This window comes from Astatotilapia calliptera, chromosome 6 (assembly GCF_900246225.1).
Source record: "Astatotilapia calliptera chromosome 6, fAstCal1.2, whole genome shotgun sequence".
Classification (NCBI taxonomy): Eukaryota; Metazoa; Chordata; class Actinopteri; order Cichliformes; family Cichlidae; genus Astatotilapia; species Astatotilapia calliptera.
The window spans coordinates 32,787,505-32,811,917 of NC_039307.1; the positions used below are offsets into that span (position 1 = coordinate 32,787,505).

The window sequence follows — 24,413 nt, forward strand, 5'->3', positions numbered from 1 at the left end:
GCTTTGAAATTAAAATAATTACAGCAGACTGGATGCAGGTCTTGTATGAATTATATGAGCAGGCAAGATGAAGCTCCAGCAACATCATTTACCTCTCTGAAGATGGAGAGAGAAGAGAATACATTTCCCCCAAAAGCGTAAACCCAGGAGTGCAGATTTCTATAAATATTTAAACTGGTTTTTCTTGCTTGAAGCTATTAGCACTTCAGTGTCAATTCCCCCCAGATGAGATGCACAGGTTCAGGCAAACCTAGGTTCATTTTATGATACAGCTAATCTCATAAACTTGTGTTCTACTTTATGAGTAACTCCTGCAATCTTTGAATGTCTCATGGTCCTTAGACTTGACTTATGTAACTCCTCGTGGAGGATGAAAGGGAAAACATTTTCAAGAATGTTCATCACAAAACTTTTTTAATTCGATAGCTGCTGTTAACTTTGAGTACTCAGTCAATACTGAAGGTCATTTAGACTGCAAATTTAATTGCACAGAAATGAAAGCAGAGAGAGATGAAACTTTGTACTTCAATTTAAGTCTTGCAGTTTGGCTTTTGGTGATGTACACAAGGAGATACCAATGCCGGCAGTGAATCAGTGCTAAAAACATGTGATGCTGCTCTTCACCTGAAACTTGGCTTAAGCGCTCCACTTTTAATTTAAAGGTATAAACATTTTGTGCATCTATGAATTCAGGGTCAGTTGACCACATATACCCACAACATGTGTTTTGCTTATATAAGCTTTTACTTCCTCCATAACAATACATTAATAGGCGTTTAGCCCACACACAAATTCAAAATGAATTCACTGAGGGTTGAATAACAGCTTAGATCTCACTGAGCATACGGAGAAAAACTGAAATGCTGCTGCATTCAACACCCAGTTGTCTTGGTTATCATAAATCACATGGAAACTCTTCAAGCTTCCACATGAGGCTTAGTCTTGGGTTGGTCATATAGGGAAGGTCTGCATCATCTTAATGCATAATGGACCTTTTTTTTCAGGTCATGACTAAGAGAGCATTCAAAATCCTTTGTATTTATGGCTTTACTATGTTCTTATCAGGAAATATGAAGCAAAAAGCCTTCCAGAGGATGAATTAACTTAATACTTTATGATAATGGCTGTCCATTTAGATGTGGAATTAAAAGGCTTGGCTCCCAGCTGCAAGCAGTCTGCTTTTAAAATGGATTTCTTCTCATAACTGCAAATTATATTGTCATAAATAACATGGCTAAGGTCAGGATGATAGCGAGCGCTTCTGCAAAAAACTGCAGGTATGAAGTAAATCAGTTGAGCAATAAGCTTAGAGAGTTCACTTGTGATGGCCACCATGCAACTTTGCATGAATATAATTGGATACCTAGGAGTCAGCTGGTAGCCAAACAGCTGATGAGTGATTCACTCGTGTCCTTCTAACTTCAGTCATTTATTGCAAGAAGAACTTCAGCTCCCTGCCTGAACTATTTCCCCCAACGCAACGTAAGTCTTTTATCGCACACAACGTGTTTGCTTTTATAGTGTAGATATATTTATAGTATATGATTCTTAAAACTACTGTACACATGTGAGAAATGACAGCATCAGTGGCTGAGAGACAGGCTGATAAGACTGATCATGTAGACGTAGTAAAAACTTGATCTGCTCAATAAATCTGTATTGATTTACTGAAGATTTGTAAAATACAGTATTGTTTTTTATTATTCAAAGACTCAAGGAGTCCTTAAAAAGTAGGGGTCAGTTTGTTATGGATGAGTTTGAGTGTAAGAAACAGCAGTGTATTGATATTGTTAATCAGAGGACAGGTGCTGTCGCTCAAAAAAAACCCCGTAAATATTTGATGTCAAATCAAAGAAGGGTGTCCTGACCTGATGACGTCTCAGCTGAGGCAAGGGCACCTTCATTTGGCATTAACCTCCTGAGACCTGAACTCTTTCATGGCATGCATTTTCAGTTTTTCTTTGCTATTTAGACTGATTGGGACCTGATGAATTTAAAAACAAAGAATGACCTGATTTTTTTGTTTTACTTGATTTTTGTTTCGGAGATAAAAGAGATCCACATAAGAGGACAGTTGCGTTAAATTGTGATAGAACAGTGGCAGTATAATGTCCTCGTGAGTGCATATCAGGCCCTTGTAGAGCAAAATTTAGTATTTTGGTCTAGACAACCCAAAATGTGATGTCCACATATGTGGACGCCAGACCTAGGAGGATATCTCTATCTATAAAGGCTTTTTATCCTTTTCATGTTCTACTTCCTCATTTATAATGGCCTTTTAGACTTTTGATTGGTCCCTTTCCCTGTGGCTGGATTACATCAACAGAAGATGTGGTAAAAGCAGAGTCTCTCAACAGGAACCTTATGCAAAAGCAGACTTTCATTGCTTCTTCTGCTCTTAGATTGCCTGTCTCGGTTTGTATGGCCTTTTGGTTGATTTGTCTGTTGGAACATTTGAAGAAACTGTTACTTCCTTCCTGAAGAATTGCTACATATTTGATTTTTACATGGTCTTTCACTGCCAGTACCTATCTTGCTTCAGTATTCTGCAGTAAATACAGTACCTTTCTGAAAGGCTGGTACTGTGCAACAGTCTCAAGCAAGCTTTCTCGTTTATTTTGATTTTGCTTCCAAAGATTGACATTTTCTTGTAATTTTGTAAAGGGTTTTTAACCAGTAGGGTTTCAAAGTTGTTGGGGTTTTTTTTTGGACTTCTTGCTTTTTACTTCCAGTCAAGTCCTTGTACATGACCATTTTTAAAATAATGTTTGATTTTTGCTTTTGGTTCTTTAGCCACTTGACAAAACAGTAGCCTATGAGTCATTCAAGTGTAAAAAAGAAGCCTAACTCAAAGGATGAATCAGTGTTGTGTCTACAAATAACAGAAAACTTCAGCGCTTTGCTATTAGGAGCCCAAAATTCGTTCCCATTTCTTTAGTTTAATCTATAAGAAATGTCACGGGTAATACAGTTTGTCCGACATAGAAATTGTCCTTTTGCACTCTCAAAGAATTATGAGCTTTAGTGTGCAGTGTGTCCTTAACAATATTGAGGAAGTAGAAAGAAGAAGTGGCAGGCCTCAAAAACTGCACTGAAAATAACAGGCTTTATGGAGTGATGGATCCAATGTCACTTTATTGGTTTAAATCATTATTAATGTGTACATAAGAGGTCAGGAGAGAGGCACAGTAGTTATTTACAGCCATCTGTGAAACACGGTGGAGGCTCAGTCATGGTTTGGGCTGCATGTCACTCGGTGGTGATGGAAATCTTGTCAAAATTGATGCAATACTGAACGCAGAAAAATACCATCAGAATTTGATCCAGCATGCAGTACGACCTGGAAAGCATATTACTGACAACTCCCTCATTTTTATACATTGTAATGATCCCAAACATACTATCAGTGCAATAAAAGCATACCCGTACAGAAGCCTGGAGAACTATTCCTGAAATGACAAGAAAGAGACAGAGTTCAGGATCTGTTGACGAATAAAAGCGGTCAAACCAAATATTGACTATTAGACTCATTAGAATTTTTATAAGGCATTTCTGTTTGTTTGAATATTTCAATGAATCTCTGCCACTATATCCAAAATAAAAAAAATGCTAGGTGTTTCAGGTATTTTATTTTCAGACATGTTTAATACAAAAGACTTTCTTTGTGCTTGTGCATTGTAACTGCAGTGCAGCATAACAGTGCTTTGACCTAAATGTGACCATACCCACCACGCTCATAGTGACAATTTTAATATCCTTAGCATTCTTAGTTTAGCATGATAGCATGGCAAATGTAATCAAGGAAACCAATTTGTCCAACAAGTGTTGGACAAATTGAAATATTGAAAGTGCTGAATGAAAAGTTTAAGGGCTGCGTGAGTTAAAATGTATATTTGTTTAATAATGTCTAATATTAATACATTATTATTATTATTAATAATAGTGTCTGTTGACCACATATTAACCTTTTATGTGGAATCAAAACATCTGTGTGCTTAAATAATGTGAAAGGGTTTATGGCCCTGAAAATGACACAAGTGTTTTCCAGCATTTATTGACACATTGTTTCCCAGAGTGAGTGTTTTAAACATGTAGTCGCTCCAGTAAGACGAAGAGTCAAATTTAATTATTTCTCATTTTCTTTAAAATGGTTATGGGTTCAAATTAATCACGTTAGATAGAAAAACAGTTATCATAACTGCAGCAGGCTTTTCTCTGTCTTGTCATTTACATTTAAGCTTACTCTAAAGCTTACTGTGCTTTATCATTCAGGCCTTGTGGAGCTGACCAGAGAGAGCAGACTGAGCTTTCGAAAAGGGAAACAGCTTCCCAGTTTCTCGATGTTACAGGAAATATCTCTGAAATATGACTGCTGAAATATCTCTTGCGGATTCATCAGAGCGTTAAACTTTGAGGTCACTTCGAGGAATTACTTGTATGCAGACAGTGTTCCCTTATATGGCTTGTCTCTATCCATCTGTGTCTTCTAGGAAACAAGTGAAGTCACAAAAGATGGACCTCTTCTCCTCCCCCAGGGCTGAGGTTGGTGTAATTACTATTTTTTGTGCTGTTGCAACCCACGGAGTAACGACCTTTGTAGTCAAACAACCACGCAGAATGCACCGCATCACCCCAAGAAGCACAATGTGATCCTATAAGCACCATCGGCATGACTGCTTTTCATGGCACACACACACACACACAAACACACACGACTTTACACAGCCGTGGCCACAGAAACCAGTATTTGGTGAAAGTCACAAACTAAGTGCATAAATAAACCCTAAAAAACAGATCCCATACATAAGTGTGCCATCTGATGTGACAAATCAATAATTACGGCGTCTTTTGTCAAATGTTGTGCTGCGCCTTTTGTCCTTCCATTCTCCCTTGACGCTGTTGACCTCATCAATAGTTCCTGCTTCGCTTCACTTCCTTTTTTAATTTCTGTATCCGTTTCTCTTTTCGTATTAACCTCCCGTTCCCACACTCTCTTCTCCTCCCTTCCACACCTCTCCCCTTAAGCATCCCTTAACTTTTGTCCTTTTCCTCGCCCCTCCCTTTGTCTGTCTCTTTCCAAGGTTGCAACCATCTCTCGTCCCTCTCTCCCCCCTCCTCTTTTTCACATCCTCTCATTTCCATTCTATTCACACCTTCCTCCCTGATGCTGATGATGGAAAGAGAAACCCATTTATATTCTAAAGTCGTTTTTCTAGGAGCTGTGTGATTTGGAGGTTGTGGAGCGCTTGTGGTTCAGGTGCTGGTGTGCAGATTTGGGCATGAGGTCAGGTCAGAGGATGAAGCAGTTATGACCTGCCAATTAAACTCTCCATGAGGGTAAAAAAAGAGCTTTTATTCTTTATACGGTCAGCACAATCTTGGACTGAATTTTGAACGCACATGCAGGCTTCTACGCTAAGAGAGCTCATATTGGTTTGACTCATTCCCTTTAACCAAGATCACCAGATCCCAAATCTAATCTTACTCCTACTGTGTTTTTTTTAAATAATATTTATCCCTCCAAACCATTAAAACCTTCAAAAAGTGACGAGAGGCCTCACTTTCAAGACTTACAGTTCAGAATGATCCTCACAAAAATGTAGCGGGACCCAGATATGCCAATGCTTAGCAGCGAGTCTAAATGGCTATTTTAAAAAATCAGTTAATCAGTTGAGCCTTAATATTGTTTGCGTGGGAATAGAAATGTTGATAGTACAGTCAGACTGATGGAGGACAGCCCTTCTGTCATCTGGTTGCATTACAGTGTGTAAAAATATCTCATCTCTTGTATGTGTATTGTTGGTTTGTGCAAATTTGCACAGCAGAAATGTTATTCTCATGAGGTAATTTTTGTTTGTCATCTAATCCTAAAAGTTACTTAATTTACCAGCATGTTAAAGGAGACCAGAACCAATAGTTATAATACCTCTAAATAACAAAATTCTACTATTAGTAAAAATGCACAAGTACTCCTTTATTAGTGCAGTTTGAAGCCTACCACAGGCAGTAGATTTTGTCAAAAAATGTATACTCAAATACTAACCAGTACTAAAATTGATTAATGGATTAGGTAGTGATTTGCAACAGTATTGATAAAATTCCATCTTTGCGTCCTACAGCTAGCACACAACTTCACACAGCATGCTGCAGACAGGCAGGTACACAGCCCCTCCCCTCACTACCAGCTGAACACGTGAACAGCTGCAGATCAAACTTGGAGAAGTATCTAAAATTATGTCAACCTAGTTTTTATGAGGAATTTCACAAAGTCATTAAAACACTGGTTTCAACAACATTAAAGTTTTAAAGAGTTATTATAAATGTGAACCTGACTGCACACGTTAATGTTAGCCATGTTAGTGGCTAGTGACTGATTAATAAGTGACAATGTTTAGATTAGAGCTAGAAAGCAAATGGTATCAGTCCTTCCCGTCTATAACCTCAGTGTTAGTATAACAGGATAATACAATTATTTGTGTTTAAAACATGCTATAGTTTTCTTACAGTCACAAATTGAAGCTGGGAAAAGTCTATCAGAAGCTATACAGAAACAGCAGCATCTTAACAACTGATCAGGGACAAAAATATGGAGTCAAGTCACTAGGAGCAGGAAAACAGGAAATAAAAGGGGGTATGGCTGAATACGTTTGCATTATCGCAGTATCTCATCAGTATTGTTTACATTTTTTATCAGCCTCATAATTTTTCCCTTTTTGCTCCACACTATTGAAAGGATCTTGAGAGACTCACCTATTTTCCTCGATTTTGGTATCGGGTTTGAAAATAGTGACAACCCCAGTTTGCACAGAAGCATCAATCTCCTGCTTTTTTACTTCTGTGGGGCAAACAATCGGGAAAAAAAGTTGCCTGAAAGGGAAATGAGCTTTAAAGCCGTTTGTTTCAGAACTGTTGAACTGTTAATAAGGTTGATTTACTTTAGTAGCGTCCAAGAAAAACAATGGAAATAAGCATTTTCAGAAAATGGTGGCCACACACTGAAGTGGAGCTTCAAGAAAAGATAGTAATAAGACTATAACACATCAGTTACATCAGTTTGTAGCCCTGCGATAGACTGGTGAGCTCTCCAGGGTGTACCCTGGGATAGGCTCTAGCCCCTCCACTGTGACCTTGATATGTACAAGCAGAAGAGAATGGATGGATGGAAGAGTTGTTGTCCAGAATACACATTACACATGTAAAACACATGTATATATCTGTTTTTTTTAAACTTTGTGTTTTGGACATGTATGCCAAGTAGTGCATTTTAAGGAGATTATACTGCGATATTGAAGTATATTTTTATTGAAGTACCTCCAACTTTCAGTACAAAATAAATGTCAGTATAATGTAATAATGTAGGAAATCAAATGGTGATGTTGCAAGTTAGTTAAAAAGTCAAAAAATAATGTTTAAAATTTTTTTTTTTTTTCAGCAAATATTGTTAAAGGCTTTTTTCTTCAAATCTGTTTCATCTCATACTCAGCAGCAGCATTTACAGCGAAATGAAAGATAATCAAAACATTATGGCTTCATTTCTGTGTTTGTTCACATTTCATTTACTGTCTAATTTACAGAGCAGATTTTTTTCTAAAATCATCGCCATAGAATGACCGTTTCCTTTTTCCATCTTGCGTCAGTATTTTGTGAAAATCACTGGTCACCTGTCCAGAGTGTACCACACCTATAGGACTGGATAAGCAGTTAAGAAAACAGATCATGTGTGGCTTTATTTATTTATTTTTACCTGTGTCCACCTGAAGTGTCTCCCTTTGGCTATATCGCACCATTGTTCCATTAATTTCTCTGAAGCTGTTGAAGCAAGTTAAAGTTGTTTAGGGATAGATTGAAATATTCACAGCTGACATAATAGCAGCACTGACTAATAGCTGAATCGATCCACTGTCAGCTAATTTGATGAAGCAATCATTTGTAATACTTTGTAGAGAGAGACACCTTTGCTTGGTTGTGTAAGCGGCTATGTCTGCACAGTATGGAGTCTGTAATATGAGTACATGTCCTTGAACTCTGTGTGCTATATCGCCTTTCAAAAGCATTTAACTTTACTAACCTTGCTCGACACAGAAAAAAGGATGCAGGCACACACATTGCATTTCTCTCTGCACACTCCAGTAGTCTTTTATTTCCAAACTAAAAGAAGCAGCTCCATTTTACTCTCTCCTCTTCTCTCTCTCTCCCCTCTCTCCCACACAAAAGTAAAACACTGGTGTACTCTACTCATGAAGCTGCCAGCCTACTCAACATTTATTTTAGCTTTCTCTCCTTTTCTAGCTGAAAAGCTTATCCTTCCTCTGTGCGTTAGTGTGTGTTGGTGTGTGTCCTGCTGTGTGTTTCCCAGCTCACCAAAGTGGCTGTCCAAACAATGATCAATGGCCAGCCTGAGCCTGATGGATAAGAGCAGAGCGCAGCATTTGTCACAGCAGAGCCGGTACAAGTGTTAGCGTTTACGCTGCAGCACTTCTTTCCACTCCACTTAGTATTAGCTCAGGCTTAGCCCCCAAACACTGCTATGAGTAATTGTCAGCTGTAGTACTATGAGCTTCAGACAAGGTCAACGGGACAGGCTGTTCGTGGTTAGGAGGACTTTAACGAGGCAGACGCTGGTGGCATGATTTGGCTGATCTGAAAATTGAGTTAGGGAAAGAAATAAAGATAGATAAATGATATAAAAAAAAGGCAAAAAGATATATTAAAGAATCACAAAGGGTGGAAAAAATATCAATAAAACTAAAAAATGAATAATCAAAGAGGTACTTATCGAGGGATAAGACAGTTAAGGCAGAAATTACAATTTTAGATGAAAAACTGATTAGGAAGTGTTAGTGCTTATCTTCACTGGCAAAAATGTGACCATGTAACATAAATGTGTTAAAGTAACCAAGAATTTATGAGACTTGATTCCAGACACTAGAAAATATCAAAGCGCCATCGTGTCATAGAGCAGGTTTTATCAGTGTGCCTGTGCACAAATGTTTATGTACAGATACAGTATGTGTTGTGTTTCTTCCTGTTAGATGTAGGCCTTCTTAGATACTGTAAACAATACGTTGAACAGTTACTTGATTGTGAGCCACATGTTAACGGTGAGTCACAGCATGAAAATCAAAGTTCTAGCAGTTCAGAAACCATTACCTCGCTCATTGTCACCATCACTCGCATCAATCTAGTTTTGCATCAGTGGAAATCTGTTGAAAGTCGAAAAACGATCTACGCTTTGAGATTCAAGGTCTTGCTTGCAAGTGCAAGTGCAAACATTGTCTTTAACTTATGAATGTGTTGATTATTTGAGAAACAGGGAAAAAAGTGTTTGTGCATTACTAACAAGCTTAAAGGTCAATTTTTGGTGTGACCTCCATTATTCTTTAATGCAGCCTGAACTCTCCTCAGCAAATGTTTTTATAATTTGTCCAAATAGGCTTCAAGAATAGTTCTCCAGAACATTTCAAATATGGATTTATCACTCCATACGAGTGTTGTCTCACTCCTTCCTTTAGAAATGCCAAGTTTAATAATAGCTTCCACCTTATTAGTTCAAAAACATTATTTTATGCCAGTCAGACTGTGCTGTCTTTGGCATTTTCCATAGAATCAACTTCAGAAATGGGGGAAAAAATATTTGTGACTTGTTGCTAATAACAAAGTGCCTAAAGAATCAATTTCTAACTGGTTCTTTGCTAAGTTTGCTGTGAACACTGGTTCTTCTGTTGAGTTGCAGTGTTTTGTTATACTTAACAAATTAATAAAAAAGAGAACTTTCCTCTGAGAATAGTTAGGTACAAGGACTGGACTGAAACATGAATGAAAAAGCAGCCAATGTCCAAAGAGACACTTTGAAAGACCGTTAGAGACCCTCGAGAACTATCGCTCAACACCAAAAACAGAGTCTGTCTCATTGGAAGCAAAATATAAAGAAATGAGGGGTGTCAACTTTTTCACAGTACTATATACACACTCAACCTCTGCAACCTGTGTCCATTCTTATATGTATAAAAAGACATGTTTTCTACTATAATCCTTCACCCCAGGCCTTCTAGGAAATGGGGCATCCATTTAAAAAAGACACTTCCATTAAGCATCATCCTCCCTATTGCCACGCTAACGAGCTGAGGGTTTAACAAGCTCATTAAGGCGGGGTCAGTGAAAGACTAATTGTACTGGATGATTGCCCCTGTGACTTTCTGAACCCAAGGGCTGTGTGACTACTATTAGAGACCAGCTTTTCGCTGTGCAGTGTACCAACACCAACGTACGATAATGAAAGTAGCGTGTGTGTAGACAAAGACGAGACTCTACGGTCTTATAGTTTGCTTTGCATGGCTGTTGAACAACAAGAAATGACACAGAGAAGGACATCAGGAAGTCTTTTTTTCACCACTAATGTGTCTTGTGATACATTAGGAAAGACAGATTTTAAGGGACGGATGCTTTCAGTTTTGCCTCTATTGATGTCACTGCTGGGGGGAGGAGCTGATTCCTTTTCTTTTTGTGAGGAATTTAATCTTAAATGAATGCTGGAATAAGACAATGGGCTAATAGAAGAAAAAACTACATGTTTATAAATGTATGAAAGCTTACTTCCTTAAGGCTTACAGTCTTTCTAAAATTCACTGTACTGGCCAGATAAAGAGTCCAGTGGTCATTTTGTTATGGTGTTGTATGGCAGACACTCTTTTTGGATGATTTGGCATCACATGATCATAGTGTCATCACATTGCTAAAATCACCTCAAAGCTCAGCTCTGCTAATGATTGCTGGGGGCTTGAACTGAACCCCTTTTGATTTCCTCCTGTGTGCCTCTCAGGATAACATTGAGGACAAATTCTTCCCACCCAGCTCCCATAAATGTTAACAATGACCAACATCACCATCATAAGATTTATTGCATCTAACACTTAGTCATATGTCTATGCGCAGCCCAATCTTACCAACAATGAGAACTTGTAGTTTACACTCATCAAGCTAACTACTTGATTAGAAGGCTAAATTATTAATGGAGACGCAGAGGGACATAGTTTAAAAACAGAAAGGAGTCTCTGGATGAAACAGGCTGAAACAGAGATAAAGGGAAAATGACAAGTAGAAGTAAAAGGAGAAAGAGGCGGAATAAAGCTGGCGCTGCATTGGAGAGAGAGAAAAGAGGTGCAGAAAGATGGGGAATTGGTTTGTCACATCATATTTTGTGTTTGTGCTACAGATACCAGCTTATCATCTCCAACACATTGTCCCATCATCTATAAATTACAGGCAGCGGCGGGTCAACGCTGTAATAAAAACAGCGTCTGGAATAATGCATTAAAAATAGCAGCCCCAAATTCAAAGCGCACGTGTCCTCAGGGTCAGGGTAATCTCATCTGGATTGTTAATCCAGCCAGCTCCCTCTCTCCCCAGCTTCATTAATTTGCCACCAGTCTGCGTCTCATTTTCTGTGGACACACATGCAGCACACACGTGCACTCACTCACACTCACACTCAGATTTGGACACAGACACAGAAAGTAAAATTCAGGATTTACACACCAAGTTTCTAATGCAGGCTATATCAGGTGCGACCAAAAGGCTGAGTGATTGTGTCTGTTAACACTTCAGTGTAGTCTACTTGTGGATAGCTCATAGCTTCTGGTGCTCGCACTGGTTTTTAGATTCATATTACCATCTCTGTATGTGGTTAACTCAAGTTGATTGGTTTCTTGCTGTTTAAAAAGGAATACTGGGATATTCAAGTATACTATGTACTTACCACAGGAACCAGTTCAAAACGTCTTGAACCTGCAGTAATATTTTTGGCCACTTGGGGGAGTGCAACAACATGCATACTCCATACAGACCATAAAGAAGAAGCTAATTTCAGCTGCTCCCTTGTCACAAGGGTTCAACACAGCTTTTTGACCAGGATGGCCCCAAAGGGGATTTGTGTCTCTGGCAGGAGTGTCGCGCACGCCATGCGAACATGTCAAAGCTAGCATGTTAGTAAACAGCTGCTTTTACACATCCAGTAGACAACACAGCGTTAGCATTTATTGTGATTCTTGATTAAAGCTCCATTCACTCAGGTATTTTTTAAAACGGGGATTTTCAGCTTTCGTTTGGAAAAAAATGGCCTCATGAAAATGCAAAAATCCAAAAACAAACAAACAATATTAAGAGCAGGCCAACAAATATAAATCTAACTGAACAGAAATCTTGGCCAATCATATGCTTCGAAACATAATGAACTGGTGTCAAAAAGAACATAAAGGCACCTTTGATGTTGCAAGACAAAAGTTTCTGTTTCCACTACATGAAAGGGATTCATAACATCTCCATTTTCAATGACCTAAATCATAGTTTACGTGTGGAGAAACAGCCAAAATGCCTAGAAAAAGATCACAGATTAGCTGGAATTGGTGATGTTACTTGCAAAGCACCAAATTTAAAAACCAAACATGACAGACATGAACCTCTCTCAGTGTGTCAGGAGGATCAGGTTGAACACATAACTGGAAATCCTCCATTCACTTATGTCAGAGAGCTGCACGGATGGTGTGCAGGAGGCAGCACATGTGACACATCACTGTGAATTTACAAGAGCGTTACCTCTGTTGTCCACACATGTGCTCAATCTTACATCCCTCAGCAGCCTAGTTCTCACGTCCTGTCAAATCATGAAGTATGAAAAAACAGAGATTCCCTACTCACTCGCTGTCTCACTCCATCACTCACTCACTGCCTCCCCCAGCACCGTGCCTCTGCTTAACTTTAACTTTTCTTATCTCCTCCTCTTTTTCCACCTCTTCCTCCTCCTCATCTTCACCTCCCTCCCACTGATGTAACCGCTCTGCATTCTTTTTTCATTCGCTCCCAACCTCTCTGATTCTCCAAATTGTATTTGTTATTTTTCACTCCCTCATGTAATGGCTTTCCTCCCATTGTCTCTCACTCTAACCCCACCACCACACCAGCTCCCTCCCTCGTCCCCTTCCCCATTAGCATTCACGCTCGTGTGGGGCGTGAATGCTAATGGGAGTGCGCGGTACACCAACAAGATTAATACAGAACAAGTACTAGTAAAAGATTATTGTAGTTTGAGTGTGTGCATGTTTGTCGTTGTGTGTGTAATAGGCCGTTTGTCATCTGTGTGTTTGAGGAGTCTCTTAGCAAAAGGATGGGAATAGGTGTAGAGCCCCGGTAATGACTCTACTGAGTTCTACTTAAAATGCAAATTCAACTTTGGGAGGCTTTCATTCCACACGCACTGATGCAGACTAGGACAGTCGAGTATCTAGCCACCCCTTCATACACACACATGCACACACACACACACACACACACACGCACGCACACACACACACACACACACACACACACCTTTACATTGCAGTGTGGCGCCTCCTCAGGCTGTATAACTTTTGAGTTTTCCAATGTCCTCATACCAGCTTTTGACTTCATCCCACACACACTCACGCTTGTAGAAGTGACTACAGACACTGTATATCATATGTTATGTAAACGGTGCCACATGCAGCTATAGTACATAAATGTTTTCTAGATTAGAAAAAATAGGCATCTATAAAAATGGTTACCCTTGGATGCAAGCGTTTGTCACACTTTTATTTCTGATTCTCAAAATTCCATAAATATATAATAGTTGTTACTGGAACTGATCCTCAGCTGCAGCGTTAGCTCGCACACACACACATGTAGAGTTTGACAGGCTTACACATATTTACCAGTATCAGCAAGAACACTGCTACTTCGGCAGCCCTCCTTTCCTCATTCCTGTGCTTTATTTCTCTCTTACACAAACATACCTTAAAACTCTTCTTAGACTCACAACTTCACTTTCTTTCTATCACATATCTTTTCTGCTCAAAAATATTATCATCTTCAGGCTAATTTTTGTTCTAGCGTCCCTTCTTTCTCTCGCTCTCTCCTCTCTTAATTATACACATGCAAAAAGTGTCTTACCCGTCATTGTTCCTTCTTTGTGTTGAATCCGTATGCTCTTTTAAATCGCTCCTCTTTTCTCTCACTGACTTTGTGTGTGTGTGCGTGCGTGTGTACTCTCTCTTTTGTGGTGTGTATGTGTGCGTGTGTGTGTTTCTCAGGCGATGTTTGACTTTCGCGGCAACAGCAAGGCGGAGTTGAACCTGAAGAAGGGAGAGGTGATCTTCCTGCTGCGACGAGTCAATGTCGACTGGCTGGAGGTAAGAACGGAGAGAGAAAGAGGGCGAGAATATGAGAGGGACGAGAGAAAGAGAGAAAGGTGGAGAAGGAGAGAGGCAGCGAAAGAGTGGGAGAGTGGAAGCCTGAGAAAGCTGGATGGAGAGTGAGAGGGAGGGGTGGGAAAATAAAGAAGAGGTGGAGGTGGAGATGAGATGGAAGAAAAGAAGAGGAGTTTTTTTTTTACGTTGAAAGAGGTGGTGTCTTCATTGGGAGTATATTGGGAAAAGTGAGGAATAAAAATAGAAGAGCTAAAGATCAGAGTGGAGCAATGAAGAGAGATGGAATTAGGGAAACATCAAGAGAGGGAAAATGAGCAATACAATTATGAAGAAGAGCGAAGAAGAGAAAGAAAGTAATGGTTAAGTGATGGTTGTCTGCTTTTAACTTAGTAGATAAAAAATAGGCAGGATAAGAAAGTAAGGAGAGCAGAGAGAGACTGCAGCCTAACATGTTTCCACTATGACAGTTTATAATTTCAGTGTTTCCCATTGCAAAAACAATTGGTGACACCTGAAAATGCTGACGACAGCACTATGGCCTACCTGTACAGCCATCTGAAATGTGCAGTAAAGTCACTGTAGATGTTATGGGAGTCTTGGGAGTAACTGAGACACTGAATACGTACGTCTCACATTTCCATTGTGTAGAAGTGTTTGTAATCCTACAGAATTGTGCAAAAGAAAAATATGCTACAGTCACTTGTTCACTGTAGAATACATGTAAACATAAAATCACCAATTTGGTAGAGCCTCCTCATGAGTGACAGCTGTAATTCACCTGAGATCAATTGTTCAATTTCGGAGACATTTCCAGGAAAAATGATACAGAAAGGTATAGGATTTGCTTGACAGATGGCCAATATTTGGCATGTGATAACTAGTTCAACAATTTTGTGTGTGATGACTTAAGCAATGGATGTATGACTATTAGTTTTATTGGGAATGACTGAAATGCACACACATCCACTTTCCAGTTGTCCAGCACCTCTTCCAAAAGATGGACAAAACTGATGGACAAAAGACTGAGATATTTTAGTTTTACACACATCTCAGTCCCGCAGACTGTTCTAATGTTTGCCTGGACTGTGTGCACAGATATATTCCAGTAAATATACGAACATGTATATTTATATGGAATTATATTTTGGCACTTGTGCAGTCAAATTCCTCAAAATCAATAACCCGCGCGTAGAACTCAGCAGCTAGATGCACAAAGAAGCCATTGTAGATGCGAGTGTCTGCTTGGCGAGCGTTGCAGTAGAATCATGCTCTTACAGGCAGCTCTGCTCTCAAAGCTGAATTCACTCAAATCAAGCTGACTGAAAGTCAGCTTGATTTGTTTTGAGGGCAAAAAGGAATGTAACTGGTAATGTAATTGCCCTAATGTAATTGGTAAACAGGTTATGCAATGATGTCATCCAAGAGGTCACAAAAGACCCTTAAACAACAAAAAGGAGCATCATACCAACAGTAAAATATGGTGCTGTGATGGTCTGGGGCTGTTTTGCTCCCTCAGGACCTGGAAGACTTGTAATAACTGAACCATGAATTCTGCTGTTTACAAACAGTCATCTGTTTGTGACCTCAAGCTGAAGTGTACTGGAGGATTCTGCAGCAGGACAATGACTTTGGAGTGGCTTAGTCAAAGTCCTGACCAGATTGAGATGATGTGGCATGACCTTAAAAAGGTGGTTCATGCTCGAAAACCCTCAACTTTGGCTGAATTACAACAATTCTGCAAACATGAGTGGGCCAAAATTCCTCCACAGCACTGTAAAAGATTCATTGCCAGTTATTGCAAATACTTCATTGCTATGGATGGCCCAGTTATTAGGTTTAATCACTTTTTAACGAAGGGTCACGTAGGTTTGGATTTTTTCCCCGTTATATAATTACAAGCACTTTCATTTATGAACTGGATTTAGTTTGACTTGTGTTATCTTTGTCTAATATTTAAACTTGTTTGATGATCTGAAACGTTTAAGTGTAGCAAACATACAAAAAAACAGGAAGGGGGCAAACACGTTTTCAAACCACTGTACCTCCTTACAAACACTTCAGTAACTGATCGCTGCGGTCACCTGTAGTTTTTATGGAAGCTGCAGCTGTGAGGAGTGTCGCTGAAACCTCAACATTCACCTTCAGTGTAAAAGTAAAAGTGTCCTTTGAAACTTATTGGTTTAAGGAGGAAGGCACAACTTTTACTTTAAAGGCTGAGGACCCAAATGTGGTTGCTCGTTTTCCTTTTGTTTTGCTTTGTTCATTTGTCTCTTTTAACAAAAAGCACAACTTTATTGGTAATAAAAGTACAACATTGAAGTCCATAGATAAAGTAAGATAAATCCTGCAGTATGAGTGACACAAGGAAACACACTCGAATAGTAAACAGTGTTTGCAGACAGCTCTGTGTTTTCCTTGTAAATGATAGGCAATCCCTGCCATCCGCTTGTGACCAAAGCAGTCGTGTGGATGTTTTTGGTGCAGAAGACTCCTTGCAGTGGATTTCACCTAACAACAGCCAGTAAGCTCTAGGATAGGGTTGGGCAACTCCAGGCCTTGAGGGCCGGTGTCCTGCAGGTTTTAGATGTTTCCTTGATCCAACACAGCTGATTCAAATGGCTAAATGACCTCCTCAACATGTCCTGAAGTTCTCCAGAGGCCTGGTAATGAACTAATTATGTGATTCAGATGTGTTGACCCAGGGTGATATCAAAAGCTTGCAGGCCACCGGCCCATCGAGGCCTGGAGTTGCCCACCCCTGCTCTAGGAAGCAATTGTGAAACTGTCATGGGATTCACACGTTCTTCTGTCGTACAGATACTGTTAGACCCTAGTACACTGTGGAAGTGATTTGCTGGTAACACATCGCTTTGAAGCTAACAGCTGTTTGCTTGCAGCTTTTCTGGGTTTTTGTTTCATAGGTGACCCTTTAACACAGGGGTGGGGGAACTCCAGGTCTCAAGGGCCGATGTCCTGCAAGTTTTAGATGTGTCCCTGATCCAACACAGCTGATTTAAATGATTAAATGACCTCCTCCTCAACATGTCTTGAAGTTCTCCAGAAGCCTGAAAATGAACTAATCATTTGATTCATGTGTGGTTTCAGGGTGATATCTAAAACCTGCAGGACATCAGCCTTTCATATGTCAATTAACAGTATTCTTCATTGTCATTGGTAGTTGCTTCAGTTATTCACCTGGAAGTTGCGAAGAGTTTATCGTGGGTCCCACCAACTTCTCCTCTCCGGCACTTTTTCCACCTGCAGTCACTTAAATGATCAAATGTCACTCACTTTCTCTTGTCTCTTGTTGCCCCGTCGCTTCAAATTGCTTCCAGCGTGTACACAGTTTTGAGGATTGCCACTGGTCTCTAGACATGTGTGACAGGAGATGTGTAAATGTAAACAAAAAACAGAAAACGAAGAAAAACCGCGAACATGGCAAGCCATGACAGTGTCCATGTTTGCAGACTGTCATGATTGAAAGACATGCACATCTGCCTATTTGTCGATTTATTTATTCCTTTATTATTTGGTCTGAGTATGTCGAAATCTGAAATGATAAAGAAATGATGTGCCAGGTTTGTAATATGTATCCACTAGTATCCACAAAGAGTTCAGCCCAATCTGAGATCTAGAATAACAACTATGAGCAACGGACCTGCTGCTTTACAATAATCTTTTGATTTGGTTTGATTTATTTGTCTTTTACATATTTTTAAAATGTTTTCACTAGGCCTTTTTTTAACTGCAGAGGATAAAGAGCCAACTCTGTGGCAAATCAGAGTCGAGTAGTCCAGTCAGTTAAACTATAATGAAAACAATCATTTAAAAAAAAGATTGACGACATCCTACTCAGAATCAGCCTACTACGGTGACCACAGAGTGCCTTCCCTGGTGTGATTGGAGAAGCTCTGCTCTAGTTTTCACTGTTTGTATGTATGAGTCGTGCACAAGTGGATATTTTTATCTAATACTCTGCATTTTTTTTAAAAAAAAATGCAATGCTGGAATATGGCTGCTGGCAAATAGATGTCATAGTAATTCTTCTTCATCACTCACTTTGTGAGTACTTAAAAAAAAGGTAAAGAAACATGCTTGATAAAACTGTGTGAGGTGTCGAGATGTGAGAACGACGCTGGGTGAGTGGGAGAGAGAAAGGAGGTGGAAGCTGCCCTGATGGGAGAGGGAAGAGAATCACCACAGAGGAGGAGGAGGAGGATGAACTTAACCTGCCCCCGGCTTTCTAAAGAGATAGAAAAAAAAGTAACAGAAAACATAATCTATTTGTCCTTATGCAACACTGCAAAATGCTGAGGCTTTGTTCTTTTTTGGCAACGCTGTTATCCACACTAGTAGTATGTCTTTTGTTTTTTGTTTTTTTTGATGGGGGGTGAGGTTAATGCAACACTTACAACTTGTGAAAAGTTGACTGAGTGCGTAGAGTTAGTCAGTGGACAGAGTGGATGTGGGTGGAAAACGTGACAAATCCAACTGGCATACTGGTGCGTCAAGGTAAACATTTCAAACACACCAGAGTGAAACCACAGTTTTGGAAACCGACAAATCCAGCGGCTGCAAAGCTGCCAATGAGAAACAGACTTCATCACTAGCTGCTGCGACAGTGCTGCTCAGCGGCCAACTGAAAGGAGAGTGATAGAAGCGAGCAGCTGTGAAGTGTTGATGCAGAGAAAGAAGCCTGCAGGCTTGGACTGGTCGTCAGCTTTGACTTTAAGGAGAACTGGATGTACGCTGGTAGTAGAACATACTCAGCCCATGACTGCAGTGACCAGTGACTTCTATCGAGTGACTTACAACAGAGAGTACGTCTACAGAGTCTGTAGAAAATGACACAAAGCAGGATCCAGGTTTGTTTCAACATGATCTATTCTAGGGACAATATCAGCTTAGATGGGTTTGTAATCCAATTAGTGGTAATCAGATTTTTTTGATTAATCTTACCACTTTCAATGTATTGAAGAGCCAAGAATCCCTCAAAATTGAAGAATATTTTTAGCTAAAAAAAAAAAAAGAGCAAATCTTTGGGGGTTGTCCACCCTTGGGAAGATTGGCAGCTGTCCTGAATATTTTTAATTTGTGAAAGATCTTTCTCCCTGTGGATTTATAAACTTCAAATAATTTGTAAATGGCCTCATACAGTAATTCTTCTCAGACTGATGGGTCCCATAAGTTCCTGCCTAAAGACATGATGTTTTTCCTTCTTCACATTGAGTAAACACACATCTGACTGCAGCAAAGTGCCAAACAACATCTGTGTGAACTTTCTTTTCACATGATTGCACATCAGTGACTTTTTGTCCATGTTTTTTAACCTTATTCCTGCTAACCAACTAACCAACCAGCCAACTAACCAACCAACTAACCAACCAGTTCTGTCATTTTTTTCAATAAAGACTTCAAAAGGTCACAATAAAGTAAAAGTACCTCTTGTAGTACTTCATAGTACTTAGAGTACTGTTACTACAATTTAAGGAAGACTAAGCTCAACTATTTAAGCACATTAACTTGCAATAAGATTATCAAGTGAGTATATAAGGATATATGTATTTCTTGAATGGTGTTCTGTTTTTACTGAATGTAGAAATAAAGCACATGCCGTTTTCCTTTCTAGCCTCTTTTAATCCTCATGAAAAAAAACAATGGCTAATGATTACATAGATTCATTGCTCTGAATTGGAAGAGGCTGAAGCTCCATCCACACCCATAGTATAAAGATCAAATTAAAGGTACAGTCAGTATTTGGGGTGCATTAGGAAAAATGTTCTGCCCATAAATGTTCATTGATTATTATGTAATTTCCTGAAATGAAGCCAGGGCATAACGTTTTACAGCCTCCTCCAAAGTAATGATTTGGTAATCCAGGTGCAGGCTGCAGGATGAACCACAATGATCAAGCAGCAAAGTTGTACAACTACAACCTCTTTCAAGCTCTCTAGACTTTTGCCCTTTTCCATGGACCTCAGAAGCACGTGAAGTTGTGATAGAAACAAAATGATTATCTGGATGTGCTGTCTTCAGATCCTAATTTTTTTTAACTTAACTTTTATCAATTGCTTTAAAGTTGCAACACAAGATACTACAAATGCTCCATTTTTATTAAATTCACACCCATTAGATAACATACAAGTCAGCTGACTAAAGAGGTTTGAATATACAACTTTTCAGGACAGACTGGGTGTTATCATCATTGTACTTGATCCAAAGTTGTGATTTCGGCGCGTTACAATGAAAGGCTTTTTTTCACATAATACTGCTTCCTTGTTCTACAATAAATGTGTGAAAGTGCTGGATGCTTTTTGAAACAGCTTCTGTATGTGTTTCTGCAGAGTAACACAGTGAGACACCAGGGGTGTAGTAAAAAGGCTGTATGATTGTGTTTAGTGCTTCCAACATCAGCAGCATATTATGAACACGCTAATTAGTCGGGAAAACGTCTCTCCAGATGCACTTCCATGCTGCTTTCTTCTCTTTCTCTCCTTTAAATCATCACCTTGTCTAATCATCAGTCTCCTATCACTCCATCCTCTGAGACATAATTCATTTGTTCGCTCATCTTTTGATCATTTGCTTCCTCTTCTTTATGCGCTTCTTCCTCTTCTTCTTTTTTTTCTCCTTCAGGGTACAGTAAACAATCAGACCGGTATCTTCCCAGAAACCTTTGTGAAGATTATTAAACCCCTCCCTGAGAGTGACTCTGAAGGTGAAAGTGGAGGCCACACATACAGCTGTCTCCGCTGCTTCCTGCTCACCCCTTCTGGAGTCGACACCAGGTCTGTCTGACTTTAGTGAGCTAAGACGATATCGTGTGTGATTCGATTTCAGGTTTTAAACGCATTGTTTATTTATATGTTACTCTTGAAACAGTATCATGCCAGTGAGAAGAGATCCTTCATATGATCACCACAAATATATGCAAATTACGGTTCAAATGAATCACAAGAATATTGGCTTAAAGGTAGATAAGCAGCTTGTTTCAGACAGTGGAGGAACTGAGGGATACACCGAGGCCCAGGATAAGATAAATAAGGATTATTTCAAACTGTGAATCATGCAAAGCTGCTTGAGTATAATCCTGAAAAAAACAAAATTTAAAAACATTAATAGGTCCCCTAATTTTATACTTTGAGGCTTTAATGGCTTCAGATAACTAACATCAAATGTTAGCCTCAGCCATCAGGTAATGAAAACATTACAGTTAGTCATTACAGGTGATCGTACACTAATATATAGCACTATCTTCTATTTGTACAATTACATCCCTTAAATCCTGCACATTTGTTCTTGAAGTTAAAAGAAAATGAATACTGCATTTCTCACTTCAGCTTTGTGGAGGGATTTGAATCCCCTTCAGTCAGATTTCAGATGTAACAAAATCCAACAAAAAACCTTGGATTGAATTTGTTACTGTGAATTTGTTGAATTTATTGTTGCAGGCGACATAATGTAAAAGTGAATCTCTCCTATTAGCATTGTGTATATTGATTTTTAGGCCTTCAGTTTTCTAAATGCTTTAATCAGAGAATTGTGTGTTCCTTCTTTAACAGAGATGTGTGTGTACAAGAGGACCTCAGCATCCAGCCATCATACAAGGACCTGCTGTCTCGCATGAGGTAAAACTATCCTCAGTTCCTCAGTAATCTGCTCTCAGTCTTGTAGTAGCGCTGGGTTTTAGGTTATAAAAAAGCCACACCCTTACTGCATTTACACTTATATGGGAAAGATTAGCATCGGCGCTGAGGGAGAAATTACTGTGAGCGACTTCACACATGTAAGCAAATTACCACACCTTCTAAAATGTGATAATGATTTACTTGGTTAAAGCTTGTGAATACTGTTAAAGGAGACGTTCATGCTGTTTTCAGCTGTTTACATTTGCACTGAGGTCTTACTGGTCTATTGGTGCATCATGTGCGCATCTTATAACTCCTAAATACGTCTATATATTTATATTCAATGTTGGTCTGGAATATTACAGAAGCTAAGTTTGGTTCTGGTGGACGTCTCTTCCTGTTAAAAGGGAGTTCTTCTTCTCCATTATCACCAAGTGCTGGCCAAGGATCTCTAACAAGATCTGATTGTTAGAGAAAAGTCAAAACAGAGTTTTAGGGGCTTTACTTTACAATGTAATACACACACACAGAGACACACACACACGCACACACATATAAAATTGAATTGAACTGGGAAATTTAATTCAGCTTTACTATTACTCCAGTGAAAATTGTGAAAGATGAAATTAAAGGGATTCAGCATCAATGACTATAATCTGATTCTGTTTTTCTTCTGAGTTTATTGCATACCAGCGGCAAGAAATTGCAACAGAAACCATCCACAGCAGGAGGATTGCACTCCTTTACACATGTGGCACAACAGCACGGACTTCATTAACTATGACAGACATTAGAAAATGATTGATTAGGATCTAACAGCAATTTACTTCTGGTTCTCTCTCACATAGTCATAGTTTATATGTTGCAGTTTATTAAATGTTTTCATGATGTTTACTAAAGATTGTATGAATGTGATCCCAGATCCAACTTTTATTCCATTAAAATTCTGGACTGCTTTTATTCATAAATAGTTTCAGTAAACTCTCTTTGCACAGAAACATGAACCATACTGTACATGCATTCACATAAATATTCTGATATCAAATATTCTTCCAAATTCTTTTCTGAATTAAAAAAAAAACACCACTTGTTTTGGTTATTTCTACATGAGCAATTAGATGTTAAATTTACATTACAAATCTAAGCTTTTGTCCACGCAAAATTGAGCAGATTTCCATATCTGATGTTTCTTCCAGCATGTACTGATGAACTATGCTGATTGCTGACCTTTGTGAGCACGCTTTCAGCATTTCATTTTTTGTGAGTTAAAATGAAATTCCACAACAAACAGCGATGCGTATGAATCCATTAATTCACCGACCTGCCCTGAGGAGGAACATATTTAGTCATTGTGCACTGCAAACCTGCAAAATGCCTGTTGCCAATCCTCACCACTCATCAAATTAGTTCCTGTGGGACCTCCAAGTCCCCCCTCTTGCAATCTTTCCCTCAGCAACATCACCGGATGCATGTGCTCATTACGCTATCTGTCTTTTTCTCTTTCATTCTCCCTCTCCCTCTATTTCTCATTATCTGGTAATTTAGATATGTGAACGCTATGATTATTAGCCCTCCCCATTCATAATCAGTTCATTTCCGCCGCTTATCTGCTCATTATTGTTTTTCTGTGTTCAGGCCTATTGTGCCCTGGAGTAGGATGGATGAGACCCTGGTCTTGAGTTTTAATATGGCTTAGCACTGATAAAAGGGAGGGGGAGAATAAGGATAGGGAGGAAAGGGTGTTGGTTACATACGAGAAGACAGGAAGTAGGAAAAGAAAAGACAGATGCCAGCGCTGTAGAACAAGAAAGCTCAGAAAATGGGCCTCCTAAGGTATCTCAAGACTGTTTTATTCTGTTACATTCTAAATCTAGGCGTACATTGAACACAGCAAGAAATTGGCCCCCACTCATGCACCACCCAAGAAAGTGCAAAAACAATAGTACCTTTTAAAGTGCTAAGCAGCCATTTATTTGCTTCAGCAGTGAGCAATGCCAAAATAATAAACAAAACTCCCTAAAAAGGTCCCTATGCTTCCCTATACAAAAGAAATCCAACCAAAAGACAGTTCACTTACCTAACATTCTAAAAGAAAACCAGGAGAAAACTGAGTCAGCAAAAATGGCTTCTCACACCTACCAGGCTGCTGCAGGGAACAATATATACACAATATACAATATATACAAATCTATTTACAACGATTTACAAGATCAAGGCTCTAACGCCAGACACACAAATGAGGTTAAACTTGCGAATCAGTTTGCAAAGGCACTCTAAGTATCAACAACTGGAAAACACAGGCTGGTGGTGGAGGATGGTGGAGGCTAGGAGGGAGGGGGCCAGGGGGCTGTTATCTGGTGGTTAATTACAGGGGGGTGATCATCCAATTATCCAATCCTAGGACAGGAACAAACTCCACCCAACAACTCAGCAGCCACTCCCAGGTGTCCACCCCCTAAGAGAGAAAAGGAAAAACCCACAGCCATCCTCTGGTGGGAGGAGTCACACACATAAAACACAAACACTGATAACACTGAATCATAACAAAATGTGGTTGTTAGTCCAA

General features: G+C 39.3%; 2 protein-coding genes across 2 annotated transcripts in view; one reads left to right on the forward strand and one right to left on the reverse strand.

The window, feature by feature from the left end:
* LOC113024618 (parvalbumin-7-like) overlaps positions 1 to 14,080 on the reverse strand; it is a 44,921-nt gene extending 30,841 nt beyond the window's left edge. The window contains exon 1 of the mRNA XM_026171807.1: positions 13,963 to 14,080. Within this exon, the coding sequence (XP_026027592.1) occupies positions 13,963 to 13,969 (7 nt within the window). The 5' untranslated portion in view covers positions 13,970 to 14,080. The remainder of the gene's footprint in view (positions 1 to 13,962) is intronic.
* Positions 1 to 24,413, forward strand: part of ncf4 (neutrophil cytosolic factor 4) — a 38,512-nt gene that overhangs the window by 13,327 nt on the left and 772 nt on the right. Inside the window, exons 6-9 of the mRNA XM_026171805.1 lie at positions 4,491 to 4,542; positions 14,103 to 14,201; positions 20,856 to 21,007; positions 21,782 to 21,847. Coding sequence (XP_026027590.1) covers positions 4,491 to 4,542; positions 14,103 to 14,201; positions 20,856 to 21,007; positions 21,782 to 21,847 — 369 coding nt within the window. The remainder of the gene's footprint in view (positions 1 to 4,490; positions 4,543 to 14,102; positions 14,202 to 20,855; positions 21,008 to 21,781; positions 21,848 to 24,413) is intronic.